We start from the raw sequence: 22,757 nt of genomic DNA, 5'->3' as shown, positions 1-22,757 counted from the left end.
CTGCAAAAGAAGGCTTGGTCACTTGAAGGCTTTCTACCCATCCTTACCAGGGCCGTCAGTGAATAAGAATGTGCTGTAAGTATGAACACTTTAAAAAAAAAATTAAAAAAAAACACTACCTCTAAAACACTGGCAAAAAATATATATAAAATAAAGCTTCAAAATAAAGTAACTATGAATATGCTCATGAATACTTTTATACTTTTTTTTATGTACACATACATATTTGTCTGTTGTTTATATATCAATATATCTGTTCTAACATAACTTAACTCTTGCTCTTAAACTCCCAGAAGTAGCTGTGAAGGCACAGACCAAAGCTCGGCGGGGACTCTGCAGCGAGCGGACAGGGCGCGTTCGAAACAGCCCAGCTCGCGTTCCTCCCGCTCGTCTCTGAGCGGGAGGAAAAACCAAAAAATTAAATTTAAAAATTTAAATAAAAGGGCAGGAGTCGCTCGCGCTTCCTTTTCCACTACTTTTCAGCTTTTCTTTCTTTCGTTTGTTTTTTTTGTTTTTTCTTGCTTGTTTTTACAGTTAGCACCTTATGCAAGTACAACAGTTGAGGAAAAAAATAAAAATAAAAAATGATAGCATATACGAATGTGCAAATGTACATCAATAAAAAAATACTACAGATACATAGTTTGTTTTTTTTTCCCAAAAAAAATACAAGTGATAATACGTGAATAGGGCAAAAGAAGAACGCAAAGATGGAAATAAAAAAAAAAAAAATTCAAAATAAAAACAACTTAAAGCATGCACTTGATCCTTTAGTGTTTGGGATGGATGAGGAGAGTCAGGACAGGGCTAATGTTTCGGGGGTAGCTGACTGGTAGCGCAGGACTCTAGCCTTGAATCTTGCGGAGGATCTCCGTGGAGACGGGTGGGTGGAAGTTGATGGTGTGGTGCCTCAGGCCCTGCGACGTCTTGTAGCTCTTGCCGCAGCGACACTTAAAGGGCTTCCTCACACGGATCTGCGTGCGGTGGCCGTTCTTGGCGTGGTATTTGATGCCGTTCACATTCTGGTCGAGGACGAGGCAGGAAGGGCACACAGAAAGATTTGACCGGTTAGCTTCGTTACAAATGAAACAAGTTTGCTTCTCTAAGCCAATCGTGTTAATACAAGGCTAAATATAGACTGAAATACTAAAATATGTGGCTTCATTAATACCAATAATGGCTAGATCATTTTAAATCACACACCAAAACTCTGAAGTTGAAATAGAAATGGAAAAGGGTTTCCTGAAATTTACATGAATGAAAATGGCAGAAGAGTGCCATGAATTTGTATTTCCTCAGAGTTTAGGGTTTTGGACCGAGTCTGAGCCGAAGACGATGGGAAATTATTTGCTTCTGTTGCACGTTTAATACAACAGAAAGAAAACCAAACGGAAATGTGTGATATTGTCATCCTCTGAAAATAATAACAAAAAGAGTAATTTTTGCCAAAAGTGATTTTTATTTTTATTTTTGTCTAAAGCACCTTTTAGAAAAAAAGGGCTGGCGATACACTTTTTTTCCACTTAGGCCATTATTTTAGGAAGGTGACAACATAAAGTTGCAATAATCTACTTATTATAGTTTAAATAGAGGAGTGGACACCTCGCACTGTTGAGGAAATAAAGAAAGTAAGGTGTTGAGGTTCATTAGACGGTAACAAGTGCAGCGCACAATAAATGCGCACGCAGCCTCGCCTCACTCTGCTCTGCTCCCATCAATCACACATCGTCACAGATGATTTGTACTTGACTCACCATGCGGTTACAACAAGTGACAAAACGGAACTGGAAGATGTTTACTGCTGTTGTTCAGTGCTTACTCAAATGGTGGTCTGGAAACAACAATAAAATCTTAATTAAAATAATATGCCCTGTTGGCTCGGGCTCGGACATAACGCAGATGGGATCGGCTTGGGTTTTTTTCTAGACCCGATCTGCTGTCTCTTCCTCCTTAACTCAATAACCCCTAAGTGAGTTTGAGTGAAGAAAATGTCTGATTGCCCCCCCGCCTTGCTGTATTTACCTTTCACTTCACAATAACACACTTTGCTGTGTAGATGCATTACATTAATATCCTTATAAAATAAAAAAAAAATGTGTTGCTATTACAAACTCTTTTGACTCATACCCAGCATGTCTCCTCTCAGAGATCCAAATGGAAGGAGAATTCCCACCGACTTGTCCTCAAATAACAGAGCAAATAAATTTAACTGCCTGACAACTAATTTCCTCCCAGTGTTGCTTTATCACCATGGAAATGTTCCCAAAATCAGCCAAAAAATATTTAATTAGAAGGAGAAAACATGTTAAACTCATTTCTTCTAGCTTAGTGGCAGTGAGGTAACGCCGATTAGCTCTAGAGGGCCATTTCAGTACCCAGATAAGGATTTTTCCCACATTGCCTCCACCCCCCCTCTTAATGGGGCACAAAAGAGTAATATCCAACACTGTCTATTAATTTAGACGCCGGGACAGCAGGCTGAATGAGGGCTCTTGTTACGAGCTGAGATAAATATCAACCAAAGCAAATGCACCATCATATATTTATCGCTGATTCCAATCAGGACAGCCTGGATTTATGCTGGGTTCTTTCCAAGCGATCTGTCCCGACATGTGATACCCAAACAAAAGCAGCAGTGTAGATGCAATCGCGGCAGAGAACTCATGTCCTATGGCGGGGGCCCAACTTGTGAATCTAACCTCACCTTGTATCTCTTTTTACACCCGGGGACGGGGCAGGCGAACGGCTTCTCCTCTCCCCCGTTCATGCACATGGAGCTCAGAATGGACTCGGAGCTGATAGCGCTTTCTGTGGTCCACGACTCGTCGCTGTCCGACTCCTCGTAGTCTACCTCCTCTTCGTCATACTCGCTGCCTGGAGCCACCGGGGAACAAGAAAAACATTTGTCATCACACAGCTGGAACACGATGCGTTGGTTTCGCTGAAGTTCTCACATTTAGTCATGTTGCAAGCACAAGCCTGAGTAGAGGGGTGTGGGGGGGGGTTAATGTTGGAGGAGAGAATCTGTACTGAGCCCCTTTTACCCTGTCAAGCACAAATGAAATCCAGCGTAAGCTGCTTTCCAACGCGTCAAATGTTATTGTCTGATGGGAAACTAACATAATTCAAACTCCATGGCACTGGTGGTAGCGTCATGATTTGGGAGATTTTTAATTACCGTTTCAGCATTTAGGGCATTTTTCCTAATTTTTCCTTCATGAAGGTGAATTTCCAACCCAAAAAGACAAAAGTAATTTTTGAAAGAAAGCCGTAAAGCTGGCCACAAACCATGGAAGGGAGGTACTCTGGTCAAATAAAGCCAAAACTTTCCCCATGGTGACTAATTGTGGGTGATAGCATCACGCTGTGGGTATGCAACGAGGAAGTTGGTTGAAGCTGGTGGAAAGGCAAATGGAGCAGAACACAGGAAGCTGCAAGAAAATGGTTTAAGCCAAAGCATATTTCTGTGTCAGAATGGCCTAGTCGAAGTCAAGTTAAGAACCTATGGCAAGACGCGAAAAGTCATTATTACAAACAATTCATTCTGAGAGAGACGGAGAAATATTTAGCATAAATTTTAGTCTCGTCACTTGGTTGTTGCACGTAACACAGTTGTACAAAGTATTCATTCAGGGAGAGTGGATTAAAAAGCCTGCCACACTATTCATATTTTAATTTGTTCAAGATTTTGTTTTTTGTAGAATTTTTTGTTTTTCCTTCATCCTTCATCCATTGTACATTCACGCTCAGCTTTGTGTTGGCCCATCGCAAAAAGTCCTAATAAAATCAACAGCCCCCATTTTCTTATTTTTGGGAAATCTCCGATCGGCCGACACTTTCATCAAAAAGCGAGCTCATCTTCCTCTGCAAAGGTCTGTAAATCACCCCAGTTGCTACCAGTCAGCTAAGTCACCCCACTGTTGCCAACTTAGCAACTTTTGTCACTGTACTTAGCGACGTTTCAGACAAAAAGAAAAAGTCGCTATCGGCCAAAATCAGACTCGGTAGGTGAGGATCTGTGATCTGACAGAACCTTGTCAAAAAACAGAATCAGATTTATTGTCAAGGGGGGAAATTTTAGAAAAGTGCGAGGGGAATAAATACTGTAGCAAGACAGAAAGTGGTTTTCAAAAATTTTAGTACAACAAAAGAAATAAAAAATCAAGAATTTGCATTTGCTTTGTTTTTTTACACGCATTTAAGGCATCCTAAATGCGTGTGTTTCTTTCTTAGCAATACTCTGCGTTCAGATGTTACTTTTGCTCACAACTAGGAAAAACAAATGTGGTGTCTGGGTGTGAGTGCCTGTGAGGTAAAATGCAGAGAATGGCACAGAAAAAGGGATCATTAAGTGGGAGGGATCCCCTACTGCTCAGCTTGGAAAAAAACGCTTTACTCGGTGCACAGCATTCCATTTGCACGCACGCACTCACTCACTCACACACACACACACTCACACACACACACACACGCAGATGCATCTGAATACCTGAACCATCCAGGCACACAAACATACAGACCCAGAGAACCTCCCCCCACCACCACCACCATGGAACAGGAAATGCTGCACCTCAGCATGAGGAAGTGGATGGCACCTTGGCACATGTTGAAAGAGGGTGTGGGTTCGTGCGTGTCGGTGTGTAATCGCAGACCTAACACTGCGCTTGGACCCGCTCGGCCTGGAATTAGACATCTGCTCCTGGGCTGTGCAACACTCAGCCCCGATGCGAACGCAGAGCAGGCCAGCTGCTGTGTAATTAGCAAAGTGTTGACTGCTTCGCTCGCTGCAGGAGCCACTAAAGCCGGCTCACAAACAACACGCACACCTCTGCAGCAGATAGCGGTTGGCTTTTCCTCTTTCCACCCTGACCGCAGACTTCTCCTGCTCCAGAGTTTCAATCTGGCTGCTTTTAATGACGGCAAATCATTTCTTTAAGCTGCAATGATTAAAGGTCATCACGCATTGCAAAAGCTCTGCTTTCTGACTAATGCGGCGTCGTTGGTTGAGCCGCATTCCTCTGGCGTTACGAGCTCCCTATAGCGTAACCAGAAGTCTGAGTGTGAATTGCCCAAAGGACGATTTTGCGTGCCTCAGTCCGTCGTCATCGCGAGCAACCGGTTCCGTCCTTCCGCTCCGTGCCATGCCGTACCTGTAGGCGTGCTGCTGCGGAACGAGGAGGACGGGGTGATGGGGGGCGTGACGGGAGGGGTCAGGTTGCCGCTGGTGTGGCGTGGCGGCGTGGCCGTGCTGTTCCGGGACATGCCGCCTGTGATCGACAGGGACAGCTTGGGCGTGGCCTTCTTCTTCATGGTCTCCTGCTCGCGGCGTGCTGCGTCCGTCATGAACCTGAGGACACACAAAGGTTCATGAAACCACTGGGTTTTTTTTCTTATTCTTGAAAATCTGCAAACTCGCAACCTCCACATTGTGAAACGTTTATGCATTCCCACAAATACAGATCTGTTCAGAAAATCTGAGTTTTATTGAAAAGTAGATTTATCAACAAGTGATAATGATTTTCTGCTAACAGTTAATGAAAACATGACATTAGAGCAGACCAAAAAATAAACTTTTTAAAAACAAAAACCTGGGCTTCATGAAAAGTATGTTTAATACCTGCTTAAAGGTTGTCATTTTCAAAGGGTACTTTTAATCTGACACGGGACTCAATGGGACGTACATTCTAATTTACCTAACACGACTGTATGTGCATAGCGACAACTTTTTTATATTTTCATCTGGTACAGTCACACAATTCCATGTATTTCTTTGGACTTTATGCTACAGATCAACATAAAGTAGAGCATTGTTGTGAAGTGGAACGAAAGAAGCTCCCTCGTGACTTTATAATTCAAGGGGAAAAAAATTATTCAAACTATGTAACACGCATTTATGAACTACACTATGTAGGTTTAAAGTCCCAACAAAATGCCACGACGGGTGTGGCTGACCAATGTACATAAATGCTTTTATAATAGGCATATCTAAAGACATAGCATAACAAACAGCTACATGACCTTGTTTTTCATTCAAAATGGCCTCATCGGTTTCACGTTGAGTAAGATCACTGCCAGGTTAATGCACTATCCATGTACATGTGTTTTGAGACAGAAATACCCTGAGTCCACGTAAATCAATGATGAATTATCGTATGAGCATATAGTTAAGTTGTAAAACCATTGCTATCTGTTCCCGATCATTTCTTATAGACACTAAAGATATGTTTACTCCCAGCTGGGGGCAGTGGATTTTAAGTTAAAGTATTATGCAAGTTTCCGATGGATGCGTTTATAGGTTTTCTGAAAGGTTTAGAACTTTCAGCTTTTAATTTAGTCCCTTTTTGAGTTGGTGGAAGAAAAAAAAGAGCATTTAAAACAAGCGTCGTTTTAAATAAGACTACGAGAACCACACTGACATCCATAGCAGTTCCTACAGAAACCTCTTTGCTATTTATGTCTTACTTTTTAAGTTGATCAGAGTATTCATATGCTTTTAATTTGAACTGTAATCATGCACTCTGGTCAGATGACAACATTTCAGGAGATTTTCAGCAACAACAAGCTCCAGGTGGATGTAGGATAAACCAAATCATAATATGTAAAAGCACCTCATGCTTTATGAGGTGAAGTTCAAAGTTTTATTTCAAATGTTCCACAATTGTGCCAGATAACTTAAAATGGGTCATCGTTAGGCCTTTCAGCAGAACAATAATACAAACCGCATATTTTTCTCAAGGCACAAAAATTTTAATCACTGAACGCAAATTAAACGTCGGATTTTTCTAAACTTTTGGTGAGTGCTGTAAAATGCCACAATTTATGAAAGATATGTTTTACTTTAATTGCATTTACGTTTCTTATTATTTGTTTCTCACATAAAATTTCTTTGAATACGAGTCAATAATGTAAAAGAATCACACTCATGAGCGCAAACGAAGCCACGCGTACCTACGCGGTGGTCTCGCGCGCTGTCGAGTTGTGGCGTACGTCACTTGGAAGCGGATTCGCCCCTACCGGTATTTACATGATCCCTCTATGCGGGTTAATTTTCGGAGAACACCGCACCAACGTGCGGGTCAAATATAACGGCCCACTCTGCTTGCACGGCTCAAGGCTAACTTTTAGAGGCGCACGTAGGCTAGCCTTTACTAACCTGCACGTGGCAGCAGACGTAACTCTCCGCCAGGTACATAATGGCGTAGGTCCCAGTATACAAAATAGGCCAAGTGCTTCATGCCCTAACACGCAGCAAATATCCAGTCAATCACCGAATAAAACACTTTTGACATGGTTTGGCTGTCGGAAGGGAAATATTCCTCTTAACTGTACAAGACTGAGTTTCGTAAGAAAATACAAGATAGTTAGAGAAAGAGTGTTGATAAAGATAAAAAGATGAAAAATAAATATAGAAATTAAGAGAGGTGTAAATACAGTACATATAAGATGAATACAGAAATTTTTCACGTTTTTTCCCCCCCCCATAGGAATCCTATGTCCAATAAGTAGAAAAACCTGTTCGGGTACTTCTTCAATAACTGTTGTATATATTTTTTGTGTTAATTGATACTTTGAACAACCAATTTAGTGATTTGTATAGTTGAAAGAACTAGTGGACCGATTGCAATTTTCTGACCCATCACTGATTTTTAAAAAAGCCTGACTTGCTGATTCTCATTTTGGCCTTATCAATAACTTTTATGCAAAGTATAGCAAATAAAAAGTTACTAGGTTTGCAACTGTGGGGCGACTATTATTAACCGCGCACGTGCAGATGGCAGAGGTGGGCGGGTTTGTTAGTCTGTTGTCTTCCCTGCCCCCAGCAACCCTTTGGTGGGAACACGTACATGACGTCCAAATACGAATAACAAATTCCTCCATATTCCAGCTGTTTGTACGCTTTGATTTACTTTTTTTTCTTTCCATCTGCTACAACAGCAACAGCTTGGAGGCCTTTATCTCATCTCCCTTTCTGCTTTTACCTTGAGACAACCACATATTTTGCCATAAAACAAAACTGAGCCACTGAATGAGCTGTCCTGACACCACAGACAATAAATACGGATGACATTTACGATCTCACCGCTGGAGCAATTATGACTGAAAACAAACCTCCCTCGTCCGCGCTCCTTTGTCTTATCACAATCTACTCAGAGTTGCATCTTGTAGTAATTTGATGGGGAATTAAGTGTGATGTGACAGTTTGGTTCACCACACACACACACACAAAAAACAAACAAAAAAAAACAATTAAGAAAAACAAAAAAAACACACAAACACAAGCAGCCTGAAATGCTGCCTCTGGCAGCTTGGGGAGCCAAGAGTGATTATCTCGTGCGGTTTTGTGCACTCGTTTTGTGGATGAGTCAGTGCTATGGGAAGACATAACTCATCCGAGATCTCCCAAGTCACATGAGTGCACGCATGAGTGCCGATTTCTCACAGTGGAGCGATGCTGCCCTCTTTAGATGCGCGCTTGAGTAATTGACTGTGCGTACCTGTTGATGTAGCTTAGGGCCAGGTAGGTGGGCTGCTGTTGCTCCTGCTTCTCCAGAACCCGCGGATCTGTGTCTGCGGCAGAAAAAGGACAGATTGGATTAATCGCCTCTGCTCCCGGAGGAACACTGTGTCATCAATTAATTCTCCCTCCCAGGCACGCTCTGTAGATCACTGGAGGTTTCCCACAAAGGCTTCACTGTATTAATGTACAACTATGATACATTAATGTCATGTACTTTCATTAGACAGTGAATCAATACTCTTTATTTAAAAGCAATGTCTTCCCCCCTCTCCCTCTCAAGAGATACACTGGCTGCCAAAATATGACAAAGAGGAAAGTCGGAGCGACTGCTAGGAGTCATTGATGAATGTGTGGTGTATTAGTCAACAAACGTGCTCCGGCTTTTTTTTTTTTTTACCCTCTCCTCCTCCCCAACGGACTTGCTAAGTCAGTAACACAACAGTAGGCAACTTCCTGTGCCTGAGGCTGGCACTGTTAACTTCAAAGTCCAGCCTCCTGATCCTTGGAAAACAGGAGCGTGTGTGCAGGACCTCACTGCTGGTGGCTTGCAACTGTGAACTGCCAGTGCCATCAAGTGTTCAGCGGGGGAACGTTCAAAACCGGAGCCAAGTTTAAAACAATTAGGTGAGTTTAACTATTTACAGCCAACAAGGCATTTGCAAAAGTGTACATGTGTTGCCATGTTACACCCTCTAGTTAATGTTTTAACTATGATTTTATGCGGTAGGCCAACATAAAGAAATGCACACTTGAAAATTGAAAGAAAGCTACACATGGTTATCAAGATTTTTTTTAGATAAAAATCAAATTCAAAAATAAGTGGCAAATATATATATGCACCGGGAAAAAAAAGTCCATTGACAATATTATCGAACAAACAACACCTGCACAGCAAAGCATGGAGACGGGACTACCATGCTGTGGGGAGAAGGAAGTTGGTAAGAGATGGTTATATAAAGAGAGCAGTGCAGAGACTCTAAGCACAACTAGAGGAACAATGCAGTAATGTAGATCAAGCATACGGCTATGTTAAAATGGTCCAGTCAAAGTTCAGAATCACATAAAAGGGATCGTTTGTAGCTATCAGAGAGAGTGAAAGCCATTTTGTAATGTGAAACCGCAAAAAATATCTGTCTCAACATGTGTGTAGCTTGACTTAGACAGGCTGAATACAAATGAACACCACACTTTTCAGATTTAGTTGGGATATATATATATATACATACATACATACATTAAAAATTCAATTTGGTTTATTTATATAGTGCCAATTCACAGCAAAAGTCCAAACCACTTTTCACTTTCTTTCCAGGTCACAATTATGCACTACTTTGTTTCACCGCCAATCACATAAAATTCCACTAAAGTACAGTGATTTTCATGTCGTAACATAAACTGGAAAAAAAAAAAAAACCTAAACGAGTATCAACACTTTTGTGCAGCACTTTAGGAGTGTTTTCTAGCTGCATATCTAATGGCTTGCAGATGTATCGCAATCTAAATCTGAGAACGCCTGGACGCTCCTTCCAACTAATCCCACCGCTCTGTGTGCTGGCCTTCACACCCATTTGGTTTTCAGGCTTTCACACCTCATAATTAAAAAAATGCAGACTTCCCACAATGCAGGAGAACACCAAAGAGGACCAGCAAACAACAGAGCTAAGAAAGACGCACACCCTTCTGCTGTTTCCGCTGCACAACAACAACAAACCGCAACTCCCCAAAAAGGAGCAAAGCCAGGGGAGACGAAAGGAGCAGCTTATGGATTTGCGAACACAAAGACGTTTGTACACTCTTAAAAAAGGGAGGTGGTCCACAGAGGTGGTCTCTCGAAAGTATTTTATGGCCGAGCTTTAGCCATCTTAGCCGCTGCTCAACACCAGAGTAATCTGCACACTCGTGAGCAGGCAACAACCAGACGTATAGTGCCAAACATGAGACGTTGTCACCAAGAGAAGCTCACCAGACTTCTCTGTGAAATTATGCAAACTTACTTGGGACATAGTATATCACATAGAGAAAAGCAAACCGTGATTAGTTCTGTGATTTGATTTGCTATTTTGTTTTAAAATTTTATTAAAACATACTCTCCAAAAGGCTTTTATGTGCACATGCCTCTGATGACATCGTGTGATCCCAGTTCCTTGAGAATGACGATATGAATCTGTATGGGTTTTTTTCCCCTCCCCTCTGAATTTTCATGTTTTTTAATCAAATGTATTCAAATCAATCAGATTTTTTTCCTAACCAGCATTCTCGATAAAGTCAAAAAGGAAAATTGAAAATACATAAAGAAAAATAAGTAAAATAGTAAAAATGGGGAACAGAATGTCAAACTACAAAACTATATATATATTAAAAAAAAACATTACCAATAAAATTAATTTATAAGATTTCATAACAGTTGTAAAAAAGAAAAAAAGAAAAGAACATCTTAAAAGCATTACAATCACTGTAAAAAAAAGAGAAAACGGAGTCAAAAATTTTTTTTTCTAAAAATTAAAGAAAGGACATCTTAAGTTTAATTAAAGTTTGGGCAGAGGGTTTTTGAAGAGAGTTTACTTGTATTTTGTGTAACAAAAACACAAAATGCAGCAGAGTTACCAACGATAGCTTATCTGCTCCATAAATATACCTCTTGTGATGTCACTCACCCAAATATGTGCAGAGCAAAAATTGCCAGTTTTTGTTTTTCATCAGTGTGGTTTACAAAAAAAAATGTCTGAAATTCTACTGTAAATTCATTCATCATTACCAAGCTACATTTATACTTCTGGTGGACATTTGCGAGGGGAAAAAAAATATATTTAACACAAAATTGCCACTGAATGATATCTTTTGAAGTCTAAACTATAATTTAAGATAAACCATGCCCTTTACAGATAATGACTAAAAGGCTTCCTGGTGCCTCCGGATGTTTCCATGAAAACTTTTTCAGATAAATGTTTTTGCTTCTAATCTAATTACTAAATAAATCTGTCTAACATGATTAACCAAACCGTTTCGTCAGAGATTCAGTTTTCAAAGTACCAGGAGCAATAAAGTACTGGGGGGGGGGGATTACTGGACAAAACAGTGGGCAAGAAAGAAGATTTTAATCATTTCGGATGCCCAAGGTACTGAGGGTCCTGGATGAAGCGTTTATGCATGTGTGTGGAGAAAGAGGGGATGGTGGTAAAGGAGTGAACCAGGTGCAGCAGCAGTAAATGTTCACCAAATTTATGACTTCCACTCACCTAACAAGACAGGAAGTAAAAAAAACCCAAAAAACTCCTGATCCTGACGCTGGACGATCAAGAGTTTTTAAATTTGAAAAATCCCTTCAGTTTCCCAACTCTTAAAACATCACTTTCAGCTTGTCTGTGCTTTTATATCACATATATAATGCATGTATCAGAATCTAAATGTAGCTTTAAATCCCAGCCACAGATGCCCCCCCACCTCCCCCAACACCAGGATCCAACTAGTTAGTATCAGTGGAACACTGCTGCCCCCTGGTGATCACCACCATTAGTGCGTGATAATTGTGTCACGGTCTGTGCACATGGGCCTTTACCTTCGCATGTGTTCAAACCAGGCCAAGAATGCACTGCTTGTTGTGTAGCCCGCTAATTAAGCCCCAGAGAGCCTTTTAACGTGTTTCCAGAGCAGCAGGCAACCGGACGGAGGGAGAAGAGAGAAGGAGCTGGAGAACAGGAGGGGAACTGAAGGGAGGAGGGGGAGCTGGAGTTGTACTTCTCTGTAATTACACTTCCTAGAGGTTTTTCAGGGGCTCTATGGCCCTGCGACTTCCGAAAGGCTAATGTGTGGGACTGGTGTGCGCATGGGGACCTGTGTGTGAATGTGTGTGTGTGTGTTGGGTGGAAAAAAAAGGAGGTCTGCAGATTCCAGTTGGAGATGCCAGTCCAGTAATTGCCCTGCTGCTCCACCCTTACAGGTCATTCAGGAAGTATGGTGAGCAGCGCACAGTCTCACATGTACGCCTTCCTGTGTCACACCTCCACAAGGTGGGATGGGAAACGACCTGGCAACCGAGCCTGGGACTAAATGGTTAAATTTGTTTTCAGGAGGCGCCACCTACAGGGAATCTTACTAAAAAAAAAAAAAAAAAAAAAAGTCAAACTGGAAGCGTTCTAATATTTAGATGTCTTCAAACATTTCGATCGTGGACTGCTTAGATTTTTATCATCTGTACAGAATGCTACAGTTGAATAAAAACAAAGGGCAAAAAATGATATTTAGAAGGTGGAAAGTATCCCATCATTTTAATTTCTGCTTGATATTTTCAAAACCTCTGAAATGTTTTTAATTAACGAGAAACATAAAAGCAAACCTTCCACATTCTGATCTTTTTTTTTTTTTTTTTTTATCTTTCGAGGAATTTAACAGTAGTGACATTTTAGATTTAAATAATTCCAATAGGGAACAAGACTAAATAAGGAACCGTGTTCAGCTTGCCACCATAAACAGAGTTCCCAGCAAAGAGGAGCGCTTGAGCTTAATTAAAAACAAGACTTTTCTGAAGCCAAAGGGAAAGTAAATATATTACCATTAAATTGGGAAATCTACAAAATGACCATTTGTCTAGAACTGTGTGTTAGTTTGAGGAGACCAGCAGAACAACAGCAAAGTCAAAATCCACACACAGAAAGCTGTAGGCTGCCAGACAAGGCCAAGTTTACATTCCAATATGGCGGCTGCACATATACTGTATTTTCCGCACTATAAGGCACACCTAAAAACCTTCAATTTCCTCAAAAGCCGACAGTGCGCCATATAATCCGGTGCGCCTTATATATGGACCAATATTGAGCCAAAACAGGTCTCGCAACTATGGTAAGCAGCCGCCGACTTCATTTTTGCCTGTAAAAGAAGAAGTATGCAGTGCATGCTGGGATAGTTGTCAGAACGCTGGTTTGTTAATAAAGTTTGACTTACCTATCTACCTACCGACCGTCTATGATCAGGTCGTTTGCAGGTCATTTAGCACCACGTTCACCACGAACATGCTGACTACACTAATGGTGTAGAGAAGGGTGACCATGGGGCGGCGGGGGCGGGGGAAGAAAGACAGGGACTGCAGTGACAGCGTGTCGGTTGGCCTGTGTTACCCAGAAAGCAGTTGGGCACAGTATCGCAACACCAACACCGTGAGTGAAACAATGACTGGGGCAGCCTACTATATAAAGTACTGGGGGACCACTTCTTTATTATTACACATCCACATTTGTAGAGTACGGAACAAATCGCATCCCGTATAGGTTCAATACGGGACGGGTGGCAACCCTAACTGTAGCGTCTATTCTATGTGCCTTATAATGCGGTGCGCCTTATATATGAAAAAAGTATTAAAATAGGCCATTCATTATCTGTCTGATGCTGCCACCTCCATACCCCCATAGTTCTAGCGAAAGTTCAGCCATTTTTATTTATTTATTTCTTAATTTTGAATATCTACCCATGTACACCTGTCTGAAATTCAAAATATTCTCATTTTATGCTTAAAATCCGATCTTTGCGCAAGACTGCCCCAATAAAGGTGGCGTATTCGGGGTTTGCCTGCACCAAAGCCCCAATTTATTCAAGATTTCCAGCGTCTTCCGAGTGTCACTCCTTTAATCCCAGTTTCCTCCTCCTATCTTCAGCTGGATCCAGAGGCAGGTACGTACTTGTGCAGGTGAGAACACGACACGCTGCAGTCGTGCACAGGGGCACGGCAACCCCTGACATCATCGCATTCCTCAGGCCTTACCTAGATGCAGCGCGTGAAGCGTTAAACAACAGCTAAAAACCGCACACTGTAAACACAGATCACCTCAGCCACTTCCTCCAGCATCCAGCTGTAATCTAAAAAAGCAGGAAGGGTAACCGGGGGGTGGGGGGGAGTGAGGTGTATATCATTGGACGGCTGCTATCTTCTCTGGCGGGATGAGGTCAGTGCTGAATTAACCCTTTTTTTGTCACAAAAAGGTGCGCAATGGGTTCATTTGGGCTGTTTGCTGCTGGCTAGCGATAAGAAGAACAGAAAGAGTTCAAAACTGAGATTATTCAAAACCAGAGGCAGAAGTAAGGCATTTCCAAACTTTTACATCCTCAAAGTTAAGAGTTCGGTCAATTTTATAATTTTTTTTTTTTTAGAAAACTATTAAAGGATAAAGGCAAAACTTTGCCATGAATGGATTTTCCTTACTCAGAGAAAATAAAAAAAATCCCCCAACTTTACAGAAGCTCCACATCTAATGCCCTGACACTAGAGGGCAGCAGAGACAAAACATTTTTGAGCAGTGATTTCTAAACCCTGACTTAAGTCCCATTTGACTACTTCACACATTTTAAAGCGAGCTTAGTGCCAAACCCTAAACTAACTGATTTACAGCTTCTGCATGCCTGTTCGTAATCCCCGTAAGCACCGGCGGCTTCCAATCGCTGCAATCCGTTACGCGCCCGCCTTTAAACGGCTTCACTGACATCTCAAATGAGAACGTCAGGAGAATCAAATCGGCTTATGTCATGGTGAATTCTGATCATACACACACACACCACTGAACCGCTTCAGAACCCAAAAAAAAGGGCATAGTCAGATGTCACCGAACTCCTCCTCTCTCACACTCTTGCCTCAATCGTCCCCTTATTTGTCAGATTGCGCCGACACATCAGCAATGTTGATTAAATTGCAAACGTTCATGACACTGTCGATGACCGGCTGTGGGGATAAAGTGAAGAGAGACGCAAATTTCATTAATCTAAGAGATCTGGCTAGTAAATCGTTGCTCTGCTCAGATGACGGTCAGAGTCAAAGGTCAGACTGAGAGAGATGGGACAGTGTGGGCTAATAAAACGGCACATCTATGCAGATTTGCGTAGATCAATTTGCGTAATCAAATTATGTTTAATTTGATTATTGGTGAGTTGGAGGAATGCTGTGCTCTTTACTTCTAGACACCGTCGCCGACAGTCTATCCCATTTTTACACTTTTGACCAGTCCATACCCCTTCATCACCATCGGGTGTCGTCGGCACCGCTGGCGGCTCTGCAGAGCTCTTTGTCAGTGAGACAGCAGGTGTGCTATAACTCAGCCAACAAGCTGCCCCCAACCCCGATAGAGTCGAGACTGCCAGTTGCCATGGAGACTGGCTCAATGAAGCATCCATTTTACCCCCTCACCTCCTACAAATGGCCTCGTGAAGATGGACGCATGCCACAAACAACAATTACAGACCCGGTTCGCTTTTCTATGCACTCTGCACTGTTTTAGCTATTTATACCTCAATTAATGGTTCCATAGTGCAACTTTTTTTGGGGTGGTTTTATGTTTAATCTGCTATGCAGGGTGATTATGTGCTATATCTATAATTTAGAAGAGGTTAATTAATTATTATCAAGCACTGCAGGTTACTTATTGCCATTTTCTCTGGTATATAATTGAAAGAAAAGGCTGTATCTATGTATTAAAAACAAGGAATTTATTGAACCTCTTCTAACAGTTGCGACACATACATATGTGGCTTTGTTACCATCAGCAAGTTTTTGGCTGCTTTATCTTCTAGATATTAAAAGTAGGGGTGCACCGATAGCAATTTTCTGGCCCATCAATCTTGAACACGCCTGACCTGCTGATTCAGATTTTGGCCGAGATCGATTTTTGTATAACTGAAAATGTGACAGCGTCACCGAGTTTGCAATGGTGGGGTGACTATTGTTAACCATGCAGGTCCACACGTGAACTGGTGGGTGGGTCTGTCGGTGAGCCCTCTCTCAAAGCAGAGCAAAAGGGGACAGTGGCTGATTTTCAGACCTCTGTGGACCCAGATAAGATCAGTTTCACATGCAAGTATCGGCCAATTATCGATCGAAGTAAGGAAATAGGAGTTGATCAAACAGTCGACCGATTTATTGGTCACCATGAATTTAAAGTGTCAATAACTTCTTACATATATCTCATTAATAATAATAAAAATAACAAATTACACTGCAAGATTTTCTGAGCGGAATAATTCATTAAACATTTTAGTAAATATTCCAACATGAAATGCATTCAAAATTCATAAAAGAAAACTAGAATACTGTGAAGTTTGCCAAATTTCAAAGTTGTTCTTTTGCTGTCCACCATATATTGCTTAAAACTTATACAATAGATCAACTAGATTTCAAGATCTGATCAGTTAACTTGCAGCCAATTACTTTTAACTGTAATGTGCATGCGTTTATGTACAATGGAGATTATTTCACGAGACATTAAAGTATCAATTTATGATCTACTTAATTATTCACTTATTTAATTATGTGGAAATGAAAAGGACATCGGTGCATAGTGAAAAGCTGACTGAGGTTTACGTGCTGTGCAGGCTGGCCAATCACATTATGGAGGATAAAGTGGGAGCCATCATCTTTGCATAAGATAAACGATCAGAAAATCTTCAGTGATCATCATTGGTGTAATAAATTGTAAAATAACAACAGCAGGCCACACAGCTTTGTTCAATAGTGAAGCTAAGAGCCTCTCCATAATCAAATACCAAGAGAACTGTGGGGGCAGTTTTGTGTCTGGGACTGCATTCTTTGGACTCAAAATGTCCAAAGAATGAGGTCAGCTTGCTACCTGAATATACCGAATGATCAGATTTCTTCTCCACTAATTCCTTGGCCATATTCCAAGATGACAATGGCAGGATTCATCAGGCTAAAACTGTGCCGAAGTTGTTTAAGGAGTGTGAGACATCATTTTCAGTGATGGATTGGCCAGACCCTATTAAGAATCTTAAAGCTGTGCTTGAAAAATGTTGCGTAGCTGTCCAACTGATGTCCTCTAGAAGATGTTGGTGAAAAATTAATGCCACTCTGGATGAAAATAAATCTTGTGACAATGCAGAAACTTATAGAAATAATGAAGTTTTAATCAAAGCTTTAGGCAATCTACCAAAGTATTGGAGAGTATAAATTTTTTTGGGAGGTAGTGCATATTGTATATGTGTATGAGAGAAAAGCAAACAAGCTAAAAAAATAAATAAATAATGGAAAAATAATATTAGTGGTTATATTATTTTATGTATAGTCAATTTGAAATCGTATATTTCAGAATTTATTTATGAAATTATTTCATAAATAGGCAGATTAAATATATGTATATTTATTTTAAAAATATAGCTAAATAAATATATTTATTCATTTAAAATCGCTATTATTTATACATGTATTTTTGATATATTAATATTTTAGTACCTTATGTATTTGTTTATGGCACTTTTGGCATTCCATAGAATTTGGGCTTAACGTCAAATAAACATTTGGAATTAGAGCAACAAGTTGAAGCTTGTGCTTAATCATATAACAAGTTGTATTCCATAAGTTATTTGTACTGTAGTGATAGATAGCCTTTGTAAATGACTGTAATTTAGATAAGACGTAGCATAAAAGGCGACGCTTCAACGACAAATATCGGGTAAAATGGGTGATAGACTCTTCCGCAACTCAGTTGAGAGCACCGCTAGATGAGCTGCGGCTTCTCTGCATCAGGCCTGCAAATGTAAACAGACTGCTGCTGAGCGGTGTGTTAGCCGAAAAACCGCTGTCTGACTGGCCAGGATGCTAGGTATGCCTATAAAAGCTCCGGCCGAGTAACCGCTGTCTCTGCAACCCCCATATCATGACCAAATGTGCAAGTAAATAACACAAGCAAGCACTTTGTTACATAAAAATAAAAGTCCAAGTTGCCGAAGAACGAGCAGCTCTGCGAGCCTCGACGACGAGCGGAGCAGCAGGAATAGCGGAATGCAAAGCCGAGCCTATCTGCATTAAGCTAACTGGCTAGGACGCTAACTAGCAAATCAGTGCTAGCTGGATGGCTCCGCCGCCCCCCTCCGGCCCCAACTCACCGATGTGATTGTCCTCGATGTGGACGATGAGCTCGGCCAGAGACTCAAACTGCAGACCGCAGCCCCCGAACCTGCAGGAATTAGAGAAGAAAGAAGCGGCCGCGATGCCCGTCATGCTTTACGGTCGCTGGCGCATTCACCGGGTGGAAAGAGGGGGGTAGGTCCGGGAGCCGGGATGGTGAACGAGGAGGCACAGGCTTCAGGGGTCCGGGGGTTGGGAGCGGAGCGGGGCAGAGCGCGGAGCAGACACCGGGGCGGCCAGATAGGACAGCGGCGGACGCAGCTGGGAGGCTGGCGGTGACGGTGGGGGTGGAGGGAGGACAGGGTGGCTGGTGGCAGGCTACGTCACGGTGGTGCCTACCTGTTGGAGTCAGAGACAGCGTGGAATCACCGATGGAACCAAAAGACACTGCAGTCGGATGAGCAGATGTTCATGCTTTACTGATATACTGAGTACACATCAAACAGGAAATGAGAAAATCAAGGAGAAATCATCTCGACTATCATTTTTTCTGTTTTACCCCTGTCTGCGATGCTAGATTTTCATAACTAATTTGCTAAACAGATAGCAAAACGTGAGAATCACCTCAAAAATGCTAAGTTTTTATCAAATGCTATGTGTTATCTATTTCATAAAGTAACTAGTTTACTAAAAATACAGTCATGTAACTTATGCACTGGACTTATAAAGTTTTTTTAAACAAATAAAACAAAAGTCTTGATTAAACACTTAGCAAGTTAGTTCCATAATACCAGGATGAATATGCCAGACATTTTTCTTGTTATAAAAATGGTGGCAAAGAGTGTGCAAAGAAAAATGATCGACATAATCTCGGATATTATTTCTGAATGTTATGTATGCTCTTATGTAGTTTAACAGATAGATGCCAGTTGACATAAGGCTGTGACTTCACTGCCTGGTGAGTCATAACAGAGGTAGATTGACTTCAACCCCCTTCTCCACATTTGTCCTTTCATGAAAGACATGGAGACAGCAAAAATACAACTCAATCCCTTATGGTCAACGGGCGAGAGGTGGGATACACCCTGGACAGGTTGCCAAATAATAACCCGGTATGAAAATTCTCCAAAAATGAAGTTTAGACATTGTTTTTTTTTTAACCTTCTTGACCTGACCTTCCTTGTCTCCTTCTAACAGTGGCAAGTTTCTCAGCGTTTCTGCTTTATTTATTGCTTGCAAAGTAGGCAAGTAGATGTTTGGTTGTTGCCATTTCCAGACCTATGAAGATCAACACACATCTGGCTTTCTTGTCTGGCATGTTCTCATGTCTTTGCTATTTAGGAACACTTAAGACGAATGGGCTTCTGTTTCACATTAAACATCTACGCCAGGGCAATTGTAGCATATTCTCCCACCGATGGAAATTTGATAATTGGTGATCTTCTACAATACAACATGAGTTTAGCACAGGGGGATTGGACATCTTTTGGATGAGGGATACCAATAATGTTTTCTTTGGAGGATGCTATGTGTGTGGCTCTCCCAGAGAAAGGAGAATGTCATTCTAATCAACAACTAAGCTAGCCAGACTCAGCTGGCTTCTGTTGGGTTTGTTAATCGAGCGTTAAAACAGACCGTCATAAAACAGCGGAGATGACTTCAGCAAATAACCTTCAGACCCGGGAACACTCTTTTTCTTTTCTGCCTTTCTTCTCTGCCATCCATTTACACAATCATATGAGACACGAATGTACAAACACATTTTCAAAGTTGTACCAAATTGCAGTACAAGCAAGCGCACCCACAAAACAACATGACATCACCAGAGAACGCAGTCTTTCACACATGTACAGTAGAGAAATCCAGTGACTTCATCAGCTTCATCACAGATGTGCTCCCTTACACACACCAGGCACAAACACACTCATTACACACACACGCGGGGCATGGGCTCCGTGAGTGTGACGCAGTTGCAGAGATCCATTGCGCAAATCAGAAGTGGTCGCATGTGTTGCTAATGTAATCGAGAGAAGGGAGAGACACGCAGGGTGGGTTCATGGTGCATGACATCATCTGATCTGAGGTCAGTAGGTGGCGTGGACAGAAAAGAGAATTCTGCCAATATTAGCGAGGTTGTGTTGTTTGAAACAAATGCACATCTATTGATAATCCAACTGTCCAACTCTGAAGTTGCTCAAAATACACTTCTATGACAAGCATCCCCACACACACAGACACACACATTTTTTGTGTTTTTGCTTTTTTTTTTTTCGCCAAACGAGCGAGTTTCAAGTCACCCGATAAATCTTTATATCAAATGAAAACAACCTCAGTACAAACAGGACTTAATTTATTAATGAAAATATTCTAAGCAAACCAATCTGGCCCTTTGCTAAAAAGTTATTGTTCCCAAAACCCAATCAGTGGTTTTGTGCCACCCTTGGCAGCAACAAAATGCATTTGTGAAATTTGCCAATTAATCTTTTACATCAATGTAAAGACAGTTTTTTTTCCATTCTTCTTTGTAGATACGCTTTATTTCAGCCCCACTAGAGAGGTTTTGAGCATGACTGGTATGAATTATGGAGTTCCATTTGTACCAAAAATTTTATATGCTTACACGTATATCATATTATTTTTGGTACAAAAATATGATATAAAATATGATAATACAGACACAAAACTAACTTTTACATACACACACACACACACACACACACACACACATATATATATATATATATATATATTGTGGTGGTGGATAAAGAACAGAGGAAAGCCGTTGTGGTGGATGTAGCAATACCAAGTGATTACAACATCAGGAAAAAGGAGCATGAGAAATTGGAGAAATACCAGGGCCTCAGGGAGGAACTGGAAAAGACCTGGAAGGTGAAGACCACAGTGGTGCCTGTGGTCATCGGGGCCCTCGGGGCAGTCACCCCCAAACTGGAGCAGTGGCTCAAACAGATCCCAGGAACAACATCAGACATCTCAGTCCAGAAATGTGCAGTTCTAGGCACAGCCAAGATACTGCGCAGAACCCTCAAGCTCCCAGGCCTCTGGTAGAGGACCCGAGCTCAGAGGATGAAACAGACCACCCGCGGAGGGTGAGAAGGGAATTTATATATATATATATATATATATATATATATATATATATATATATATATATATATATATACATACACTGTATATGCTTATTTATTGTTTATTTAAAAAACTAAAAGCAAATTTCCTTTTGTAGTTGTGTTTTACAGTTCCATAAACTTTGACCCAAATTATGAGAGTAGTGACATGAAGTTTTGCTTCTGATTTTTTTTTCTCCCTCCTTTTTATATTACATATTTTAGGAAGTAAAACTAGTATTTTATTTGTAGTCCTAGTGTTCACTGTGTGCTATTGTATTGTTTTAAACATTTATTTTAAATCAGTGTTATTCATAAACCCTATACGGTGTTGTGCAGTATTTTTTGAGCTGAACCGAGTTGTTTTTTCACCAACTGGAAACGAATAAAATGTTTCCAGTTGCATACAGACAAAGCTCACTTGAGCTCCACCTTAAACTATTGACGTAGTAGAGCTAAAAAGTGCAGAGGATGAATCTTCTTTTAGAATTGTTTGCTATTTAGAGTTAGACTTGCTGGTATGCTCTGCAGTACAGTTAATCTGACGTCAGTCAGTTTGTTTGACCTTTGGCCTTAAGAATTGTATTTGTACAATTATTCTGACCTCAAGCTTTGATGATTCAGCTCTCTGAAGCTCTCAGGCTGGCTGTTAAAAGCCCTGGCAGGGTGAAGATGCCAGACGGTAAGTGGCCTGTATGCAGTCCTGAGTTATGGAGGTATAGCTGTTATCCCAGCAGCTTTCTCTGCTGCGAGGGGGCAGCAGACTTCCCGGCTGCCGTCAGAGACTTTTGCAGCGTGACTGCGCACCCTTCACGCGCGCGCACGCTCGTGCTGTGAAATGTTTCCCCTTATCTGCGCCGAAAACAAAACTCCGAGGTTCGCCGTCCACATGAGGGAAGAGCCCAAAACACAGAATGACATCATCACAACTTCCTGTTTCTTCAAGTTTCCATGGTACCGGGGGTGGTGGTGGCGGTGGGGGGGGATCTGCATGCTTTAAATGATTGGCGGATGGTGAGTCAGTTAGGGCCGGTCCATTTTTCTTTTCCTTTTTTTTTTTCTTTTCAGCACAACCACAACAAAACCATACCCCAGTGCTCAGCCCCGTCCTGGCTGGAGTGCCGGAAAGCCTGACCAAACATGGCACTGGTGTTATTCAGTGATGTGACTCATTACAAAGACCATAAACTCCTTTTACTTATTGATGCTGTAATATGCTGGTAGGATGTTAAAACAAATTTTGAAACAATGGTTACTTATTAGTAGTTAGATAGCCTGA

General features: G+C 41.3%; 1 protein-coding gene across 1 annotated transcript in view; it reads right to left on the bottom strand.

Moving 5' to 3' along the window:
* Positions 1-749: 749 nt before the first annotated feature.
* LOC103472509 (juxtaposed with another zinc finger protein 1) overlaps positions 750-22,757 on the bottom strand; it is a 32,653-nt gene continuing 10,645 nt past the window's right edge. Inside the window, exons 2-6 of the mRNA XM_017307587.2 lie at positions 18,392-18,752; positions 8,496-8,568; positions 5,151-5,347; positions 2,705-2,874; positions 750-1,022 (exon numbers count right to left, since the gene is read on the bottom strand). Coding sequence (XP_017163076.1) covers positions 846-1,022; positions 2,705-2,874; positions 5,151-5,347; positions 8,496-8,568; positions 18,392-18,506 — 732 coding nt within the window. The 5' untranslated portion in view covers positions 18,507-18,752 and the 3' untranslated portion in view covers positions 750-845. The remainder of the gene's footprint in view (positions 1,023-2,704; positions 2,875-5,150; positions 5,348-8,495; positions 8,569-18,391; positions 18,753-22,757) is intronic.

This window comes from Poecilia reticulata, chromosome 11 (assembly GCF_904066995.2).
Source record: "Poecilia reticulata chromosome 11, P_reticulata-male-v2, whole genome shotgun sequence".
Lineage (NCBI taxonomy): Eukaryota > Metazoa > Chordata > Actinopteri > Cyprinodontiformes > Poeciliidae > Poecilia > Poecilia reticulata.
The sequence above is the reverse complement of the archived record's forward strand: the minus strand, read 5'-3'. Positions and strand labels throughout refer to the sequence as shown.